The following is an 18,552-nucleotide window of genomic DNA, read 5'->3' on the forward strand; positions in this document are numbered from 1 at the left end:
CACATTCTTGGTGAGATTTCTCATGCAAAGAGAGATTTGGGAGAGATTTCACATACTTAGAGATTTTTGGGAGAGATTTCACATTCTTGGAGAGATTTCTCATACAAAGAGAGATTTGGGAGAGATTTCACATTCTTGGAGAGATTTCTCATACAAAGAGAGATTTGGGAGAGATTTCAAAATAGAGAGAGATAAAGTGAAAACGATTGAGAGAGGTTTCGTGTGTGACAATTGTGAGTGTCCGGCTTTGCAATGCAAGGTCCTTAAACCCCGTTAAGCCATGTTTAAGGATCTTACACACTCCCGATGAGTATGGAACATTGTTTTATCGGTGTGGTTCGTTACTTACCACAATTTTAGGTTAAGGAAATCTAGATGTACGTACTTTTCAATTTATGACTTCTTATTAGAATAGCGAGTTGTATAGTATTTACCTAACATAAGCCCTAGTACACAAGGGTTAGTTGAGTTGACCGGTTTGACTTGTCGACTTTATTTGACTTTGACTTGACCAAAAATTAACAGTTATCACAGCATATCAATTAAAGAAAAAGGAATGGGATATTCTGGAAGCCAAGGAAAGTGAAGTCAAAGAAGTCTAACTAAATCTTGAGGATCCTGACTGTCACACCCCGAACCGTTAGAACAGATGGCAGAAACGTCCGGGGGCGGGTGACGTCATGCGTAGTATCACAACAATCGTATCATAGCAATCAAAGTAAACACAACCATTACATTGAAATATGAATATTTACATCTGTTTGAAAACATAGTTTGTGTACATCAAAATGAAAGCAAAGTAAAAGACGAGTCTTCAAAATACTTCTTCTTCTCCCAAAAGCTGGCAAGGGTACTTGTCTATCGTTGTCCTAAGAATACAAGCAATTTTGAAAACGTATAAGCAAAAAGCTGGCGAGTTCATAAGCATGTTTTTGTATTGAAAACTAGTCAATGAATTTGTACAATTGATTTCTTTTCATTATAAGTAAAATATCGTTTGTATTGAAACCCTGGTCAATCACCAGTAAGGAAAATGTGTTACGTTTGAAAACCCTGGCTACCACTAGTAAGTGATGTATGTTCTGTTGAAAACCCTGGCTACCACTTGTAAGTGATGTATGTTATGTTGAAAACCCTGGATACCACCAGTAAGTGATGTATGTTATGTTGAAAACCCTGACTACCACCAGTAAGTGATGTATGTTATGTTGAAAACCCTAGATACCACCGGTAAGTGATGTATGTTATGTTGAAAACCCTGGCTACCACCAGTTTGTAAGGTAGTTTTATTACTTAAAATAAAACCATAGGTTGCATCCCTAGAATACCCTCCAGTAAGTAGATAGGTAGTTTTACTAATTAAAATAAAACTATTGAAGAAGGAAAATCTCGTAAACAAAGGTTAGTTAATAATATTGTGAGTTCGTATAACCATGCTAATATGACTGATGACCTCCATGATGTTTCTTCAGGCGTCAAATGTAATTTGTCACCCTAGACATGTCTGCCTAACTGTAGCTAACAAACAGTTCAAGTGTGGGATTTTCGGTCCCGAATAGATCTATTCACAAATTTCACGCTCTCCCTCCAGGAGACTCTGGTTATACTAAAAGTAGAGGATTTACCAGTACCTCACAGGGTACTATGAAGAAGGTCTCACAATCCTATATTAATTAGTTTACGTGTTGTTCTGTTGTTCTCGTGTTCGAAATCGTTGTAAACGGTGAAGAAGGTCTCATAATTATTTAGTATGATACTCTTGTTATCTGTATGTAGAAATGGATGAACTAAGTCCATCATAGTTTATATGTTCCACTGTGTATGTGGTTTAAATCTGTAAAACTGATAGTGAATTCCCCAAACTATACCTATTATAGTTTGACTGGTAAGTTATGTTCAATGTTTAGTTCCGCAAAAACTATGCAATTATGTTTAGAAAATGTCCCTTATGCTCCGCATATTACAAAAGGGATAAAGTATCTAGATGTTTGGTAAAACCGTTGTAACTGCATCAGTTTTTAAGTTGTGAAAACTTTTATGTTTAGCTTGTATTCCCCCCTGAAAACATTTTAAAAACTATAAAAGCGTAGGGGTATGAACTCACAGATTGTTAGGTGCAAAGGATTGAACTGGAAGATCCTCAAGTCAACGCGTGTGACACTTAACATAATCCTAATATCAATAAATAGGTATACGTATCTAAATTAGCGATTTCGTTAGATAAAGTGTTATATAGACACTTGTTTTCGGTTAAGGAATGTTATCGGGACTTTGTTGAATTGAGGAAATAGGCTTTTCCCCACGAAAGATTTGTTTACGAGCGTATATGGCGTTTACGGCCGTGAACAAGGTTTGCGGCCGTGAATGGAGTTTACGACCGTGAACAGGGTTTACGGAAGTGAATTGAGTTTGCGGCTTTTAAAGATCTAAAAGATTACGGCCGTAAACTCAAGAACAAGAGTGCTTGTTTTCGATGAAAAAGTGTTCCAGAGGCTCCCAAACGACCCCCAAATGACGATTTCCGGCGTTTTTCGGGTGAAAGGAGGGCTTTATGGTGTTTACGGTCAAGTGGTTTAGAGAGAGAAAGTTGGTGTTTCCGGCCAAGAAGATTCAAATGAGGGTGGGGGTCCTATATTTATAGGTTGGGGGTGTGGTTGGTGGTGGGATCCGCCTGGCACCGACCGTAAATGGGTTTACAGTTGTAAACTCGTCTTGGCCGTGAACTCGTTGTTTTCGAGTGAAGTTTCGAGTTTTCGCGTGATTTCCGGTTTATTCCGACTTTGTATAAAATACATATTATTTATTTAAAGCGTAAAGTCTTTCCCAAACCAAGAAATTTAACGGAATTTAATAAAAACTCAAAGTTTATTAACGAAAATTGGGTAAGGATAACGCAAAAAGTTGGGTTGTTACATCATCCCCGTTAAAGGGAATTTCGTCTGGTGGTAGCAATTTTGTGGATTGAAGAAAATATCATGAACACTACAAACGTAAACCCTAGAAAAAACGGAACAAAGCAAGCAACAAAGCATAGACGAGAGAAAATGGAGAAGATGTAAATTAGAGAAGTAAAGTAGAACGGTGGAATGAAGTCGAAAGTTGTTTCGTAACAATCGAGAAGATGGGAGGCGGTGGGGTAATAGAGGAATTAAACTAATCCTAGTTAAACTAACCCACTGAATAATACTCGACTATACGGGTCAGATACTATTTAGGTCGTGTACTATTCATAAGGGATCATCTAAACTAATCTATATATATAATCATATTAGACCCATCACATTGGAAATTATTTAATTTTAAAATAAACACTAATAAATTGTCTCGAGCAATTATATGCATGTACACTGTTTTGGTATGGTAACCATTATTATCATCTGAAAAAAAATAATAATAATAATAATAAAATTCACAAAGTTTTCCTTCATCACATGACCATCCCAAGGAAACCTTAATGATAGATTTTTTTTTAATTAACTAGCTCTATAAAATAAAAGAGAAAAAAATTGCATTGGAAAAGATCTTGTTTCAAAACTTAAAAAACTTTATCCATTAAAAAACTTTAAAAAAAAACTCCTAATATGTTCTAAAGTTCTTTTTCTAATATGTTCTTACAGTTTTTTTTATAGAAGAAAAAAGGCTTGTGAAAATGCTTTGTTGACAAAACCCTTTTTACAACTTTTTCATTATTTGAAAAAAGTTGTGTTAAAAAAAGTTGTGTTCAAATAAAAAAATTAGGATAATATAATAGACAAAATTACAAAAATGGTCCCTGTGGTATGTCAAATTTTGGGGTTTTAGTCTAAACCCCAAGTTTTTTGGATTCATGGTCCTTTTGGAGTGGTTTGTATGTGAAAATAGCCTCTCCAAAAACTGAAATGACTATAATATCCTTGGGGAATTTATTTTTCATTTTTCTTTATTTCTTTCTAAATTTAATATTTATTTTAGCAATTAAAAAATAATAAAGGACCCACCCCTCTCTCTCTCTCTCTCTCTCTCTCATCGCCGGCAAAAGAAACACGACCACCATTTGTGTTCACGACCTTCCCTGCCCGATTTTCGATTCAACACACGTTTACAGATTCATATGTTGTTTCTACTATTGAGGCTCATAAACTGCTTCATCTTAAGTCGCCCACTTCATCTTCTGCGTCCTTGGTTAAATATTCTTCCAGGAACCAACAAACCCCTTTAATTGCACCAAGAGGGGTAAGATCAGCAACCAAAAAACCCCTTTAATTGCAGGAATGGAGATCAAATCAGGGAAGCCACGAGTTTTAACTTAAACAATACACATAATCCACCCAATACACACTTCAATTTGATATCCCTTCTTCCTTCGTCATTTTCTCTGTTTTGTGTTAGGTTAAAAAGCTTAAATCAGCTTCAATTAGAAAAGCATAGAGTGATCTAGATCAAGACTAGATCAAGACCTAGAACGATCCCCAAATTAGGAATGATGATACACAACAACGGACCTTGAATTGGGACACTCACTTTGATTTGAAGACATTGGAGCAAGTATGGTAGGTTTTCCGAACAATTGAAATGGTATCAGATAATGTCCGACGAAATGGGTATCTTACCGGCGGCAAGGTGCTATATCGACTCTGCCCTCCTTCTTTTCACCTGTAGATCGAATTTGAACAACAGGTATGTATGTGGTTTTGTTCGACCGGGAAGCAGCGACACACACACACACACATTCAGTATGTGTTGATCATAAACACAAGGGATGAGCACGATTTGGTAACGATGATATGAAGATGTCTAAGGCTTTTTCATTTCCTGGTTATTACTCATGGATAAATTGAAACCAGTAAGGAGGAAAGGAGAAAAAAGTGGGATTTTTCATTTTCTGGTTGTCTCGGTATCTACAAGAAACATGTATATCAAGTTTCACCATCCATGTTGTTTATGTTTTATATTGAAACAATAATGAATGATAGATTTGTATTTGTGTTTGAATTAACAAAGTGAGACATTGGAGAAATTACAAGCTGATGAATACGTTTGAGCTCAAGTGGCTGAGGAGAAAGGAGCTCAAGGTCATGAAATTGATTTTTCCGGTGACCAGATCTCCAAATTGATTTGGTCGGTAGGGTATGTGGAGAGAGAGAGAGAGAGAGAGAGAGAGAGGGGGGGGAGAGGGAGGGAGGGAGGGAGGGGGGGTCCTCTATTTTTTTTTAATTGTCAAAATAAATATTAAATTTATAAAAAATGAAGGAAAAATGAAAAATAAATACCCCAATGGTATTATAGTCATTTCAATTTTCGAATGGACTATTTTCACATACAAACCACTCCAAAATGACCATGAATCTAAAAAACTTGAGGTTTGGATTAAAACCCCAAAATTCTGCATACCACATGGATCAATTTTGCAATTTTATCAATATAATATGATATAAAAAAAAAAGTTAAGAAGATTGATAGCAAACGTTTTTTAATATTAACTTGTATAAATAAACTTAATGAAAGTGTAATGTGCCATAAGAAAGAAAAAATATGGAATGATTTGATGGTTCCTAAAGGCTAAAAGAACATTTTAAGTATTTACAGATTTTCGATAATATTTTTTTTATTTGTTATTTTTTGTAAATATGATGTATATATTTTTTTGTTACCATAAGTTTACAATTTTTTTTTAATAGGAAAAAAAATTTATTAATTTAACTATCATCGTACAACGAGTAAATGATAACGCGCAACAAGCTGCACTATTAGACATTTTTGTATGGTAAAATTAATTTTTTTTAAAGACTACATCGATAGATAATTATAACCAAGATTAGATATTCACTCATTAACTATCAAAGTTTGCTTTATAATATGATAATTAATCTAAAACTAATTACATGTTAAATTCACATTACATGTAATTAGTTTCAGATTACCATATTTTATTTATCTTTAATACTTAATGTTTTATTCAAAGTAATTATTAGAATAAACTATCATCATCCATATATCTACTATAACTTTATAAGTATTGAAATATAGTGTCATTTGTGCCTCTTAATTAAATATCATTGTGTTTTAAAATCATTAGAAAGTTAATAAAATAACCTTAACAAAGTTCCAAAATATAAAAGCTAGATTTAATATATATTATTAATTATATAAACCTAAATCTATAATTTAATGTTACAAATAATAATGTCACTCTTAGTTAAAATACTAAATTGTGAGAAAAAGGTTCTAAACCAAATATAAGTAGTAAACCATCAAATTCCCCTAAACCAAAATGGTAGATAAAACACAAAATTTGATGTATGATATTAGGTTAGTGTACATTCACATCGTTATCATTCAAAAGCATTTGGATATTCCATATACACCTATAGAGACACACCATTATACTCCATTTGACATGTATAGCTCTTGATCTTTCTCTCACTTGTACAAAAGACTATTATACTTCATTTGAGATGTATTAAATTGATCTATCAACAAAAAATCTGTTGTATAGTTTTTTTCAAATAAAAAACCGAAACAAATTTCTTAGGAATACATACTCACTCTTGATCTTTCTCATTTGTACAAAAGATTTATCACTTAATAAACTAAATCTAGTGATTATGTCTCATGTACAAAATGCAACCTACAAGTAGGGTGATAGAGACACATGGTAAAAACGAACAACAATATCAACCATACACATTCATAAAAGTCGAATTCATAGAACTAATACAAAATAACAATAATTGTTAGAGATTACAAAGAAATTGATGGCATGCAAGCATTTAAAGCTAAAGAAATAGAAAACCTTTATGATATTTTATTTTGTCCTTATGTTAGAGGAATAGACTATCCAAAATTTTAATCACATGACAAAAAGATTAAGCAAAATTTTGATCTATAACAAAAAGAGGTTGCCTTTTCAAAGATAAAGTGAAGATTTCAAATCTTCTGTATGAAATTGAAATCAGTTGACTAATGGCGCATTGAGGGAAGCAAGCAATCGTACATATGTGCCATACGTGAAGTCACTCTGAGCTTCTCAATAGTCACAAGGTTGGGTTTTGCCAAATTGTTGATATCCTCTCTCAAACTATTCATCATACAACACCCATAATTAATCACATCTTCAATATACATTAAAAAAAATGATATAGTGGTTAAACTGAAAAAAATACAATTAGTTAAACTTGTAAACTTTCATATGAAATGACATCTCATTGATATGAAGCACTACCTAAATTCTTTTGTCATTCCTATAAAACTATAATTAGTTAAACAATAAACTGATATAAAAAAATAAATAAATAAAAACTAACCTCTGCCACTCGCCAGTTGCTTTTGCATGTCTCTCCACAGCTCTATAAAGACGATCCAAGGTATACAAAATCAATCCATACATACATTGCCCATCTTTCTCCTGCACAATAAGCTCATAAACTTGGACTTATTATTAGTAAAAAAAAAAAAAAAAAAGTTTTTACCAGCCCCTGATCAATGCAAGATTGGAACTGCACGATTTTCTTCTCAACTTCCACAATTAATAGTCTTCTTTGCACTCGAGCAATTTTCCCTTTGCCTTGTGCCCTTGTGTCCTGAGACGATCAAATTACAAGATAACTGGGGGTATTTTGGTCTTTCCATTAAAAAAAAAGGAAGAATGGAACTGAATTCCTTCCACGACTACCAAATAAAGCACAGAATGATCAAATGCAGAAATTTTAATGAAGAAACAGAATTAATGTTTCCTTCTTTAGCCTATGTTTTTTTAAAGTGCACTAAATCAACTTAAATAATTCTAATAAAACAAAAGTTGCCACCAAGCGATTAGAACTTGTATAAGCTAATACAACATGTTACATTTTTCACTTTAGAGAAAAAAAAAAAAAAAAAAAAAAAAAAACTCATTTCTGCTTTCCAATTATAGCCTCAAAGACAGGACAATTGAACAGTAGGCTAAAGGGGCGATTGGATTGTAAATGGAAGAATCTGGAATGTAGACCAATAAAAAGAATGTATCATGTATATGTATATGTATGAGAATATGAGATACCTACCTGTTTGACCCAAGCACGCAATAACATGAGAATAACTAGTGAGAGAAAGAATGCGGGTAAAGCAGCAAGTATGGCAAAGTTTATCTCATTCGCCCTCAATATCTGATTAAGCTCAAGCATTGCCCTGTTTGTAATAAATCATAAATATATATACTCATTACGAAAACCTTATTCTATTATCAATAAATAATATATCAAATTTATAACCTCAACTCACGTTTCAATGTCGAGTTTTAGCTTCTGAATCTGTCACCACAAAGAAAAAAAAAAATCTCAATTGTAGATTAACAACTACTGAATTATTGAGAGAGTGTTAGTGAGTTACTTGGATAAGCATTGCACGAGCAAGCTCTCCACCAAGGAGATTTTGGATTGGATGCATAAGCTCCTTCTCGTATCTACATTCATTGAAAAATAAATAGTGGATCATTGGATCATGATAAGTGCAATAAATAGCAACCTACTTTCATTTCTTTCTATTACAACATTGTACTTTCAATTTTTATTTTTTTGGTATTATGGCATTGTAGTTTGAAAATCTACCAATTATAACATTGTACTTTTGATTTTTTGTTCTTATTAGGATGATATTGCTATAATTGGGTGAAAGTCTCAAAGTAAAATGTTGTAATAGGAATAAATGAAAGTAAGGTGCTATAAGAAACAAATCAATGGAAGTACATTGTTATTTTTTGCATTACCTATATAGGTGGAGGGTAAAAAGTTCTATGACTTAAACTCAACTAACCCCTCCAATCCTCAAAAATGTTTTAGTGCACAAAAAATTTAATACAAGTGTATTATTAGTGTATGACTATTAAAAAAAGGCTATATCAACAAATAGCAACGTACTTCCATTTATTTGTTTATAATAGCATCCTACTTTCATTTCTTAGTATTACAACTTTATACTTCCAATCTTTTTTCTTTCGGTTTTTTTATTATAGAAGTAAAATAACGTTGTATTTGGACAACATTGCTATAATTGGGTAGATTTTCCAAACTACAATGCTCTAATGAGAAAAAAATGGATGAGGCTATAATAAATAAATAAAAGTACATTGCTATTGTATGGCATCTAATGTATAAAATACTCCTTAACAATGACAAAATAGGAAAATCAGAGACAAAATAGGGCGAGCAATTTTGTTAATAATATTTTGTAGTAGCTACTAATGTCTAATACTAATACCTGCCCATAACTATTTCAAGCATCTCCTGATCTGATGCATTTTCTGGAAACTTTTGGCCTTTAGTATTCTCACTGAATGCCAACAACATTCTGCAAAAAGAGTATATTAAGTTTCAAAAGCTACACGTTCTTTGATAGATTTGGAAAATACTAAAACATTATATGCAAAAATTTGAAGTCTGGGACTTTTACCTGTGTAGTGAATTAGAAGTTAATTGCACTTCTTCAAGTTCCATTACTCCTTTGTGCCTCTTCCTGAATGTCTCAAAAAGCTCATCTCTTATAGCAATAAGCTGACATGTCATCATCATAAAAAGGAATGAGAATAAGATGGGATGTACATACGAAATCAAAGAAGAAATTAGGAGATAACAATGAAGTAGAAGAGTAGGAATTGTAGAGTATCACAAGTCTTACAGGTTGCTCTACATGGTGATTCAAAAAGTCAGTGACAGAGGCTTTTGCATCACGAATCCAGTTGTCAATGTCAGGACTTCCTGCCAATCTACTATGACCTACAAGCCATACTGAAAATAATGAAATTCCTACAGCTCCAACAGTGTAGCGCATCCAATGACGTGTCATTGTCCTTGGCTTTTGATGTTTCGCAACCTAGGACAAGCCATACCATACCTTAGTTTTCGAAAAAATATATATATGTATATATCTATATCATCTAATAAAGGTAGGTACCTTACAAGCCTAATCATTAGATACAACATAAAGTGTAAAACTCTTTTCAATGTATCAGTTTATTGAACTACACCAAAAGATGACATTTTCAAATGCTTAAATGAGTGATGATTATCATCGATGTTTCATGAACCAAATGCTCAGGTTGTCCTTTTTGCAACTTATAGCATTTCTACATGTTGTACTAAAAATGTTTTGAAGGTTGTACTAAAAACTGTATAGGCTAAAGTGTTGGTAAATGTCAATCATTCAACCTCCAAATGAGCAGAATGTTTTCTAACGCAAAACTATCAATGGAAAATGTCATGGGTTTCAATCTTTTTTCCTAATAATTTCCCTTTGAAGAGCATGGCCAAAACACAGTGTATGCTTGGTTTGTTCTAAAGAATAAACTATGTCCACAGCCATACAATCGGGTTTGAATTATCAGGGGGGGTAAGGGTTTTAAAATTAAAAAAGGGTTGTATTTATAAGTGGGGAAAGGGGAAAGATGTTACCAAGAGTGATAAGTAGACATCCAGCTTGTTTAGATTCAAATAAATCAAGTTGATGGCATCTCTGATCTCACAATCAGTCCACTGAGAGCTTTCTTGGTTTACATCTGGCAGTGTCTCAAACATCAAAGGAGACGAGTAACTCCCATCTACAGAAGATCCAATCTGCAAAATCCAAATTTAATTGAAACTTAGCAATTTTTTGTCCCATCCAAAAAGGTAGAGCAAACATAGCCTAAACATCCAATCAACTTGTACTAAGATTGTGGTTGAAAAAGCTAGCTTTTGCCTCATAAAGTAATAGCATTCGGTAAAAAACTAACTCATAAGCTAGATGGAAAATGTAAAATGATATAAAAGGGTAGGTTTGGAAATTTTTGGAAAAAGACCCATGAACTTATCAGCAAACTATCTCAGCTAGCTTAGAAGCTACTTTAGTGGTTTCAACAAATAGTAACACTACATTGCAATTAGCTCAAAAAACGCACCAAACACAACCTAAGTTCTCCATTGTTTACTTTTTTAAGTAGCTTATGAAATGGAAATGGAGGGTACTTACCTGACGTGTTGCACTGAAATGGCCAATTGCTGCTTCTAAACGTAAAAATAAGCCATTTATAGTGCCTAGTAATGCAGCCATTGACTTCCCAGGCTCCTTAAGTATCTGCTCCCTCGATTTCTCAACCTCCACATAGACCTGATGAGTAATAAAAGATAAAAATATGATTCGACATCGAAATATCAAAAGAAAGGTTTCAACTCGAAGGGACCTGTGCTAAAAATGTAGCCAGTGAGTATCTTAAGCTAGTTAAGACACTTATCCTCTCTGAGATATGTACAGAAGCTGAGGATGAAACTTGCTGCATGCCAGTACCATGGAAAACATAGTCATGTAACAACTGGGCTGAACCATCAAGAAATGCTAAAGGCCCTCTCTCAAAAACCATGAAGTATACTTTATTACAAGTTGATCCCTGATATAATACCACAGTAAGAATTCACTATGCAGGTGCTATTATGAGCATAGATTGTAATATACCTCTGCTCTAGCTTCCCAAAAGTGTAAATTCTTCTGGACACTATGCAAATTGAAGAAAGTATGCTCCACTATGTCCCCTAGAACATCATATACTCTAGATGTCTCAGACGTCTGCCTGTATAGTTGAACTTGAAATTCTCATAAACACAACATAATAATAGAAACGGAGACAAGGTAAAGTGTAAGTTTGTAGGGGAGGAAGTAAAATTTGATCACAATCTAAAGACAATTTACATAAGCAGTTACAAGCACGCCCCTATTTAGAATGTACATTCATACGTGAAAGGTTCGAGAGATGTCGAAGGCAGTGGAAGAGGTAGACACGTCCCGCGGTTTCTTCGTGATGTGGACGGGATGATTCTCCTCTTGTAGAGAGTAGAAATCTTTTCGAGAAAAGTGATTTTTTCTGGGAGATTTAAATTGGATAGAGAAGGGATGCAGCCGATGAAACGTTGGCGTAAAATTCTCGAACAGTATTGATAAGAAGATGCGAATATGGACGACGGTTCTGGTGCTTTGGCGGCGGCCTCGGCGGAGGAGGATAGATGTTCCGGATTCCAATCATCCATCGGAAAAGTGTTGGGGACAGGGAAAATGAGCTGTTCTGGATCAGTCGTTGCCGCAGTTTCACCGGAAAATGGCACTTCAGTGGCGTCGGAATATTGTCTGCTTCACAACAAGGGTTTTGTTTTTACGTTGACTTTCCGGTGTTTAAATTTTGATTGCCGTGCAGCCTGAATTTTCCATTTTAGGTTTAGATGTTTTGTTCAGGTTAATATTTGGGCACATCACGACGATATTAGGTTTTTATGATTTTTTGTATTATAAAGCAAGACCGTATTTCCATCAAATTTTATTAATTACAAAAAATTAATTCATAGCAAGTTAGTATCGGTCATCCGAAAGGAAAGGGCCCATGGGACAACCCGGAAGAGCCAAAATAATCGAAAGATTACATGCAAACTATGGTTGGAAAAATTCTGATCTTGATCTTAATATTTTATGATTTCAAGATTCTACAAATGAAAAACAATCCCACTTAGATTAAGATTTTGATCTTATCTCCTTAGATTTGTTATATAGTTGAGTCTAAAAATTTCGTCTATTCAACTTGAAATAGAACATCATAAATTGCAAGAAGTCTTGTAGAACATCATCATTTCATCAATTCATTTCGAATAAAAAATAACACAACCATAATAATCTCTTTGTGATATTATGTTTTTAGTTATACATCTTTTTTTCTAATTAAGATGTTTCTTTCTTAAAATTTATGGTTTGTAGCAACAAAAATTATGGTTCATGCAAAAAATTAAAGTTGATTCAACTATCGACATCTTAATTAACATTAAGTTATAATACATATTTCACACCTATTATCTTACAAGCAAATTTGAATATGAATTCATTTTGTTAGGATCTTTTGATTCCCGATCCGATCTTACGATCATGATCTTGCAAAACGTAAAACGATCTTAAGTACGATCTCGATCTTGACAACATTGCATGAAACCACAAAAGAAATAAGACCCTAATACATTAACTTATGGATAGGGAAGTGAAACGTATCAAGCAAAGTCGCATTTCAATCGTGAAGGTTCGATGGAATGCCAAGCGTGGACGGAATTCACATGGGAACACGAAGACCAGATCAAGTAGAAGTATCATCACCTATTCCCTCATTCATGAACCTACCATTCGAAAGAATTTCGGGACGAAATTCCCTCTAACGGGGAGATGATGTCACAACTGGCATTTTGCATGGAAATTCTATTCACATGTAAACATCATCCATTGTAAAAGCCTTTACTCTAAGTGAATACTATACTCTATTCTCGTTCAAATACATCTAATATGTTCAAATAAGGGTTGGAAACCCTAGAAATCCCGACTCAAGTTCATTATGGACTAGGATTCTTTTGTTGGGTCTAATGGACCAATAAATCTCCAACTTCACCATCTTGGGCCTAGGAATCCTAATTGGGCTCTAAATGGACCACATTCACAAAACTTAACATTTTGGGTCATATGGGCCTAATATGGTTCATGATATTTCTAATGAGCCCAATAGGCCAAAAATTTTATGTTTAGGTTCCAAAACTCTTAACTAAATGTTAATGGGCTCAAACTATTCCATTCCTACTCTATGGCCCAAAGATCTCGGATGTAACATCCGGATTCCCATGTATATTATTTTATTCATTTATTTTGGAGTTTGTAGAGGGACTCGGCGAGTTGATGCTTAGACTCGCCGAGTAGGATCACAAATTCTCATCCAGGTTCATGACCGAACTCGGCGAGTCCATAAGTGGACTCCGCGAGTCCACGCTGTTTAATGAAACCCTAATTTCCCGGGTTTGGCACCTATTTAAAGGCCCTTAGGGTCGTCATTTGCGGTTACCAAACCCTAGATAGAGACCCTAAGAGATCTAGAGCGTCTGTGAGGGAGGATATGCCACTTTTGATCATTTTGTTGGTGTGATTGCAAAAAGGAGGTAACCAAGGCAAGAGGAGGCTAAAGGAGGAGCGGATCTGGTGATTTCAGAGTTCAGAGACTTCATCTTGAGGTATTTATTTAGACCTTCTTCAGTTTTGGTGTTGATTCTTATAGTTAGGGTTTTCTAACCCCTTTAGAGAACGGATATGCGGAGCAATTGGTCCCTTATCGAGTTTATGCTTTGTACCTGGACTCAAAGAGGTCTAGAGGCCTTAACCCTTGGAGCTTTATGGGTTATTTTGGGAGCCATGAGCTTAGGAGTTTATTTTTGGGGCTAAATCACCAAGTATGACCATCTAGATGTTATATGAGTGTCAAGGTCTGAACTTTACATGATTATCATGCTTGGGAAGGTTAGATCTATGGGTTTAAGGAACAGATCTGACCTCAGGAGGTCAATGGAGTTTTTGAATAACATGAACTCGCCGAGTCCAAAGATCAGACTCGACGAGTAGGGTTAGGGTTTCTCGTAAATCACTCAGCGAGTAGACTCACCGAGTTGGGGGAATAACTCAGTGAGTCAGAGAGGGATTAAAGGACTGGAGTTCAAGACAACTCGCCGAGTTGATCTTGAGACTCGGCGAGTTGAGTCGGGGTAGCCCCGCGATTCATGCCAAGTGTGACTCGTCGAGAAAGGGGGAGGGACTCGACATGCCAAGCGAGACTAGGGAGTTAGTGGACATGTGTGGACTCGCCGAGTTGCCCAAGTGCACTCGACGAGTCAGGTCAAAGTTTGACCGTTGACTTTGGTTGACTTTTAAGGTTTGGTCAACAATGAGGGCCTTTGAGCCAAAGGAGGGGTAAAATGGTCTTTTACCCTTATTAGGGTGCCTAGAGAGGGTTGAGTCTAGTCCTGAGAGTTATATTTATGAGAGTATTACTTTATGTGATTAGGTGGAGGCTAGATCGTATTTCTACCGAGTCAGAGATTTATCGAGACATCTGAGGTGAGTCTTCTCACTATACTTTACCTTGAGTGGTAATTAGAGTCACGTGACAGAGTTACTGTATGCTATTATGTGATGTGTTGCACTGCATTATGTCTATGTGATTTATGCCATGTGTATATTAGAGTATATCAGAGTTAGAACCGAAAGGTTCACAGAGCTAGGACTAGGGGGTCCATAGAGTTAGGGCCCACAGAGTTATAGCCTCGAGTGGCTAGTACGTGTTATGTATGGTATTTTGGGGAACTTACTAAGCTTTATGCTTACAGTGTTATGTGTTATGTGTTTCAATAACCGGTGATGATCGCGGGAAGGCGCCGGCATGATTCGTACACATGCATGGGTTTTTATGTATTTTGATCTTGGGGAATATTTTGTGAAACAAAGTTATGATACAATGGGATTTCGTTAATAAATGTGTTTGGAAAAAATGTGTTTAAAAATGAGAAAATTTGTTTTAAATTTTACGGTGTTACAATTTGGTATTAGAGCCTTGGTTTGAGGGATTCAGATGCATCTCCGGGCATATCTGAACTCAAACTGAGGATTTGAGGAAAAATTTGATAATAAGGTAAATTTTTTTAAAAAGAGTAAAAATAGTTTTGAGACAAATAGAGCGGAGTCGTGTGTACGATCAGCCAGCGCCCGAATGGTGATTTCCCAAAATACCCTTACAATAAGTTTTAAAAGAAACGTTATGCTATGCTATATGATGAATTATATTATGCATGCTAGAGTAAGACTAGGTATTCTTATTAGGACTAGAGTGGCCTGATATATGATGCCTTAGTCTAAGGGTTTTGCTACTAGGGATGCTTGAGAGTGTTTAGATAGCAGCAAGGAGCTTATGAGAGATCTGCTAGTGAGTAGCACATGATTAGAGAGAATAGCATACTTGGGATTTGGGACTCTGGGAGGAAGACTTGGTGTGAATGCTGAGTCGGTGTGGTCGGTAGTATTGGGCCCGTACTACCGAAGGCACCGGGTTAGTGCGCAACCCAAGTAAGAATCCTTAGGGTACCAGAGATCAAGTAGGGTTGGGATATCAAGTGTGTGTACATCAGAGCAAATTACTAATATCTTATGTTGTATTTCAGAGAGGCATCATGGTGGGGACACACCACATGTAACGACCGCATTTCTGGTATGTTATTTAATGTTTATTTTTCTAAGTATTCAAGAGGGACTCAACGAGTCTATTGCCCGACTCGTCGAGTAAAGACGGGATTTCCAGCGCGTGTAAGTGGGCGACTCGACGAGTCCATATCCTGGACTCGGCGAGTCTGCCAGTCTGGAAGAAACCCTAAATCTACGGGTTTTGCACCCTATATAATCCCCTTTATGCACCTAATCTGGCCTCCCTCACCCTCAGAACGTTTCATAGTAATACCCTAACCTATCTTGAGTGTTTTTGGGCATTTTTGTGTAAGAAGTGAAGATTGGAAGAGAGGAGGAAGGCTAGATCCAAAGGAGAAGAAGGGGAACAAGATCTTGCATCCATTTCAGAGTCATTAGAGGTATTAATCGGACTCTTTCTGTTCTTTGGTTGTTTTTCTTGAAGAATCTCATTTAGGTTACCTTTTTGCCTATTTATGAGCTTAATCTAGTATGGGAGCTTGTGTAAGTGTTATAGCTTTCAAATCTAATCATATTTATGTCCTAAAACCCAGATCTAATACCTTTATTGAACCTTGTTGCATATAAACCCTAGATCTAGCCTTATTCATGCATTTTAAGCCTATAAACCTCTTTAGGAGTATATGTGCACGTAAAAATGGAACCTTTACGTGCAAACCAGGCCTTAGGAGCCCAGATCTATCGGTTGGATGCGTTGGTTTTGAGCAGAATCATTTGAATAGTAATTGCATGCATGCGACTCGGCGAGTCATTCTTTGGACTCGGCGAGTCGAGTCGCGAGTCCAAGTCAGTCTTCATACCTCTAGATCAGACTCGACGAGTTGTTCATACAACTCGACGAGTTGTTCATACAACTCGGCGAGTCACAGCCAGAGTGTTCATACGTTGAAGGAGGACTCGACGAGTTGTTCATACAACTCGGCGAGTCGGATGCAGATCGACTAAGTGATAGCATAAAAGGGGAACTCGTCGAGTCTACGCCAAACTCCACGAGTAATAGCGATCAGAAGCAAAGAAGTGAGCGTGAGGACTCGACGAGTCAAGTCAAGTGTATGTTGACTTTGACCAATAGGGTTGACTTTGACCAAGGGTAAAATAGTCATTTTACCCTTAGTATAGTTATCAGTATTTGATTAAGGTGTTATGGAAATTGTAGTCGGGGAGATACCGGAGCAGCAACAGATAGTTTCCAGAGCGGTTCATTTACCAGCCAGTTTACAAGGTGAGTTTCCTTCCAGTATGAACGGGTCTAAGGCCACAATGCCGGCCCGTTTAGCTAGTAGTAGTTTCCGGACTTCGGTCCGATGTAGTTTTTAGTATGTTTGATGCCTTCGTGGCTCAGACAGGATTTATGTGTTATATGTTCCGGGCTACGGCCCAATGCATTATGCAGTTTATGTGTTCATGCTAGTTAATATGTTTATGCCATGCTGTGTTATGCTCAGACAGTTTCCGGACTTTAGTCCGATGCAGTTAGTTTCGGACATCGGTCCGATGCAGGGGAAAAGGTCCCAGTCAGTTCCGGACTTCGGTCCGATGCAGTTTCCGGACTTCTGTCCGATGCAAAGGGCAAGGCCCTGGTTAGTTCCGGACTTCGGTCCGATGCAGTTTCCGGACTTTGGTCCGATGCAGTGGGCAAGGCCCAGTATGTGTTTATATGTTGTTGTATGGCATGTGGTAGTTTGGGGGAGCTCACTAAGCTTCGTGCTTACAGTTTCAGTTTTGGTTTCAGGTACTTCCGCAAGTAAAGGGAAGGGCTCGGGTTGATGGCATCGCACACACCACGACTTCAGCTTTATTCTTTGGAGTTTTGTTCAGATACTTAGATATGATTTGATACAGTTCTTGATATGACATTTTTATTATGGCTTTTGAGATACCCGACGTATGGTTTTATTATATGACATCCAGTGTTATGACTTTTATTATTATTTAAAAACAAAAATTTTGAGACGTATTTTTGGGATGTTTCACCACAGACCAGGGACCAGTGGAGGGGGTGTGAGCGACGAGGAGCTCCGCCAAATGATTCATGATGAGGTGGTTGCTGCCATCTGCGATGAGATTCCAGAGATGTTCGGGTCCATCAAGACCTCCCAGATAGAGACATTCAACGAGAGATACGCTGCTTTTTCTGATGTTGTTGTTGCTGCGGCCACTGCAGCTGTAGCTGCGGCTAGACCGCAGGGTGGTGATGCGTTGCTGTTCTGAGAGTTCAGCAACACAACACCACCGGAGTTTGATGGGACCCAGGACCTGATTGCAACGATGAGGAGGATATCAAACATAAAGGGATGTTTCTTTACTTGCTCATCTCCTGAGCATTTGAGAGTCCGGTTCGCGCTGAACCAACTTCGCTTGGGAGCGAAGGATTGGTGGAAGTTTGTGACTGCACATTATTCGCCTGCTGAGCTTGCTGTAGTGACTTGGGAGAGGTTCACTGCTATGTTCCGAGATGAGTACGTTCCCCAGGTGGAGAGGGAGCGCTTGGCCCAGGAGTTTCTGACCCTCAAGCAGGGTACTGATTCTATC

General features: G+C 36.6%; 1 protein-coding gene across 1 annotated transcript; it reads right to left on the reverse strand.

Annotated features, from left to right (window-relative positions):
* Positions 1 to 6,666: 6,666 nt before the first annotated feature.
* DGS1 (dgd1 suppressor 1) lies at positions 6,667 to 12,228 on the reverse strand. The gene is made up of 14 exons (XM_078979553.1): positions 11,719 to 12,228; positions 11,440 to 11,554; positions 11,171 to 11,374; positions 10,960 to 11,097; positions 10,404 to 10,565; positions 9,631 to 9,825; positions 9,406 to 9,506; positions 9,214 to 9,303; positions 8,347 to 8,419; positions 8,239 to 8,267; positions 8,022 to 8,145; positions 7,449 to 7,559; positions 7,284 to 7,384; positions 6,667 to 7,057 (listed from the first exon to the last, which is right to left on the reverse strand). Exons 1-14 carry the CDS (start codon positions 12,006 to 12,008, stop codon positions 6,940 to 6,942), a joined length of 1,851 nt encoding a protein of 616 aa, XP_078835679.1. The 5' UTR covers positions 12,009 to 12,228; the 3' UTR covers positions 6,667 to 6,939.
* Positions 12,229 to 18,552: the final 6,324 nt, after the last annotated feature.

This window comes from Lactuca saligna, chromosome 2 (genome assembly GCF_052625555.1).
Source record: "Lactuca saligna cultivar CGN05327 chromosome 2, ASM5262555v1, whole genome shotgun sequence".
NCBI classification, from domain to species: Eukaryota; Viridiplantae; Streptophyta; class Magnoliopsida; order Asterales; family Asteraceae; genus Lactuca; species Lactuca saligna.

Bases quoted from the DNA above. Each gene is read 5' to 3' on its own strand.
- DGS1 (XM_078979553.1), bottom strand. From the start codon at position 12,008: ATGGATGATTGGAATCCGGAACATCTATCCTCCTCCGCCGAGGCCGCC. The intron at 11,098-11,170 runs GTCCCTTCGAGT...ATTACTCATCAG, and splicing joins TGGCTACATTTTTAGCACAG to GTCTATGTGGAGGTTGAGAA. The intron at 9,304-9,405 runs GTAAAAGTCCCA...CTCTTTTTGCAG, and splicing joins ACTTCTAATTCACTACACAG to AATGTTGTTGGCATTCAGTG.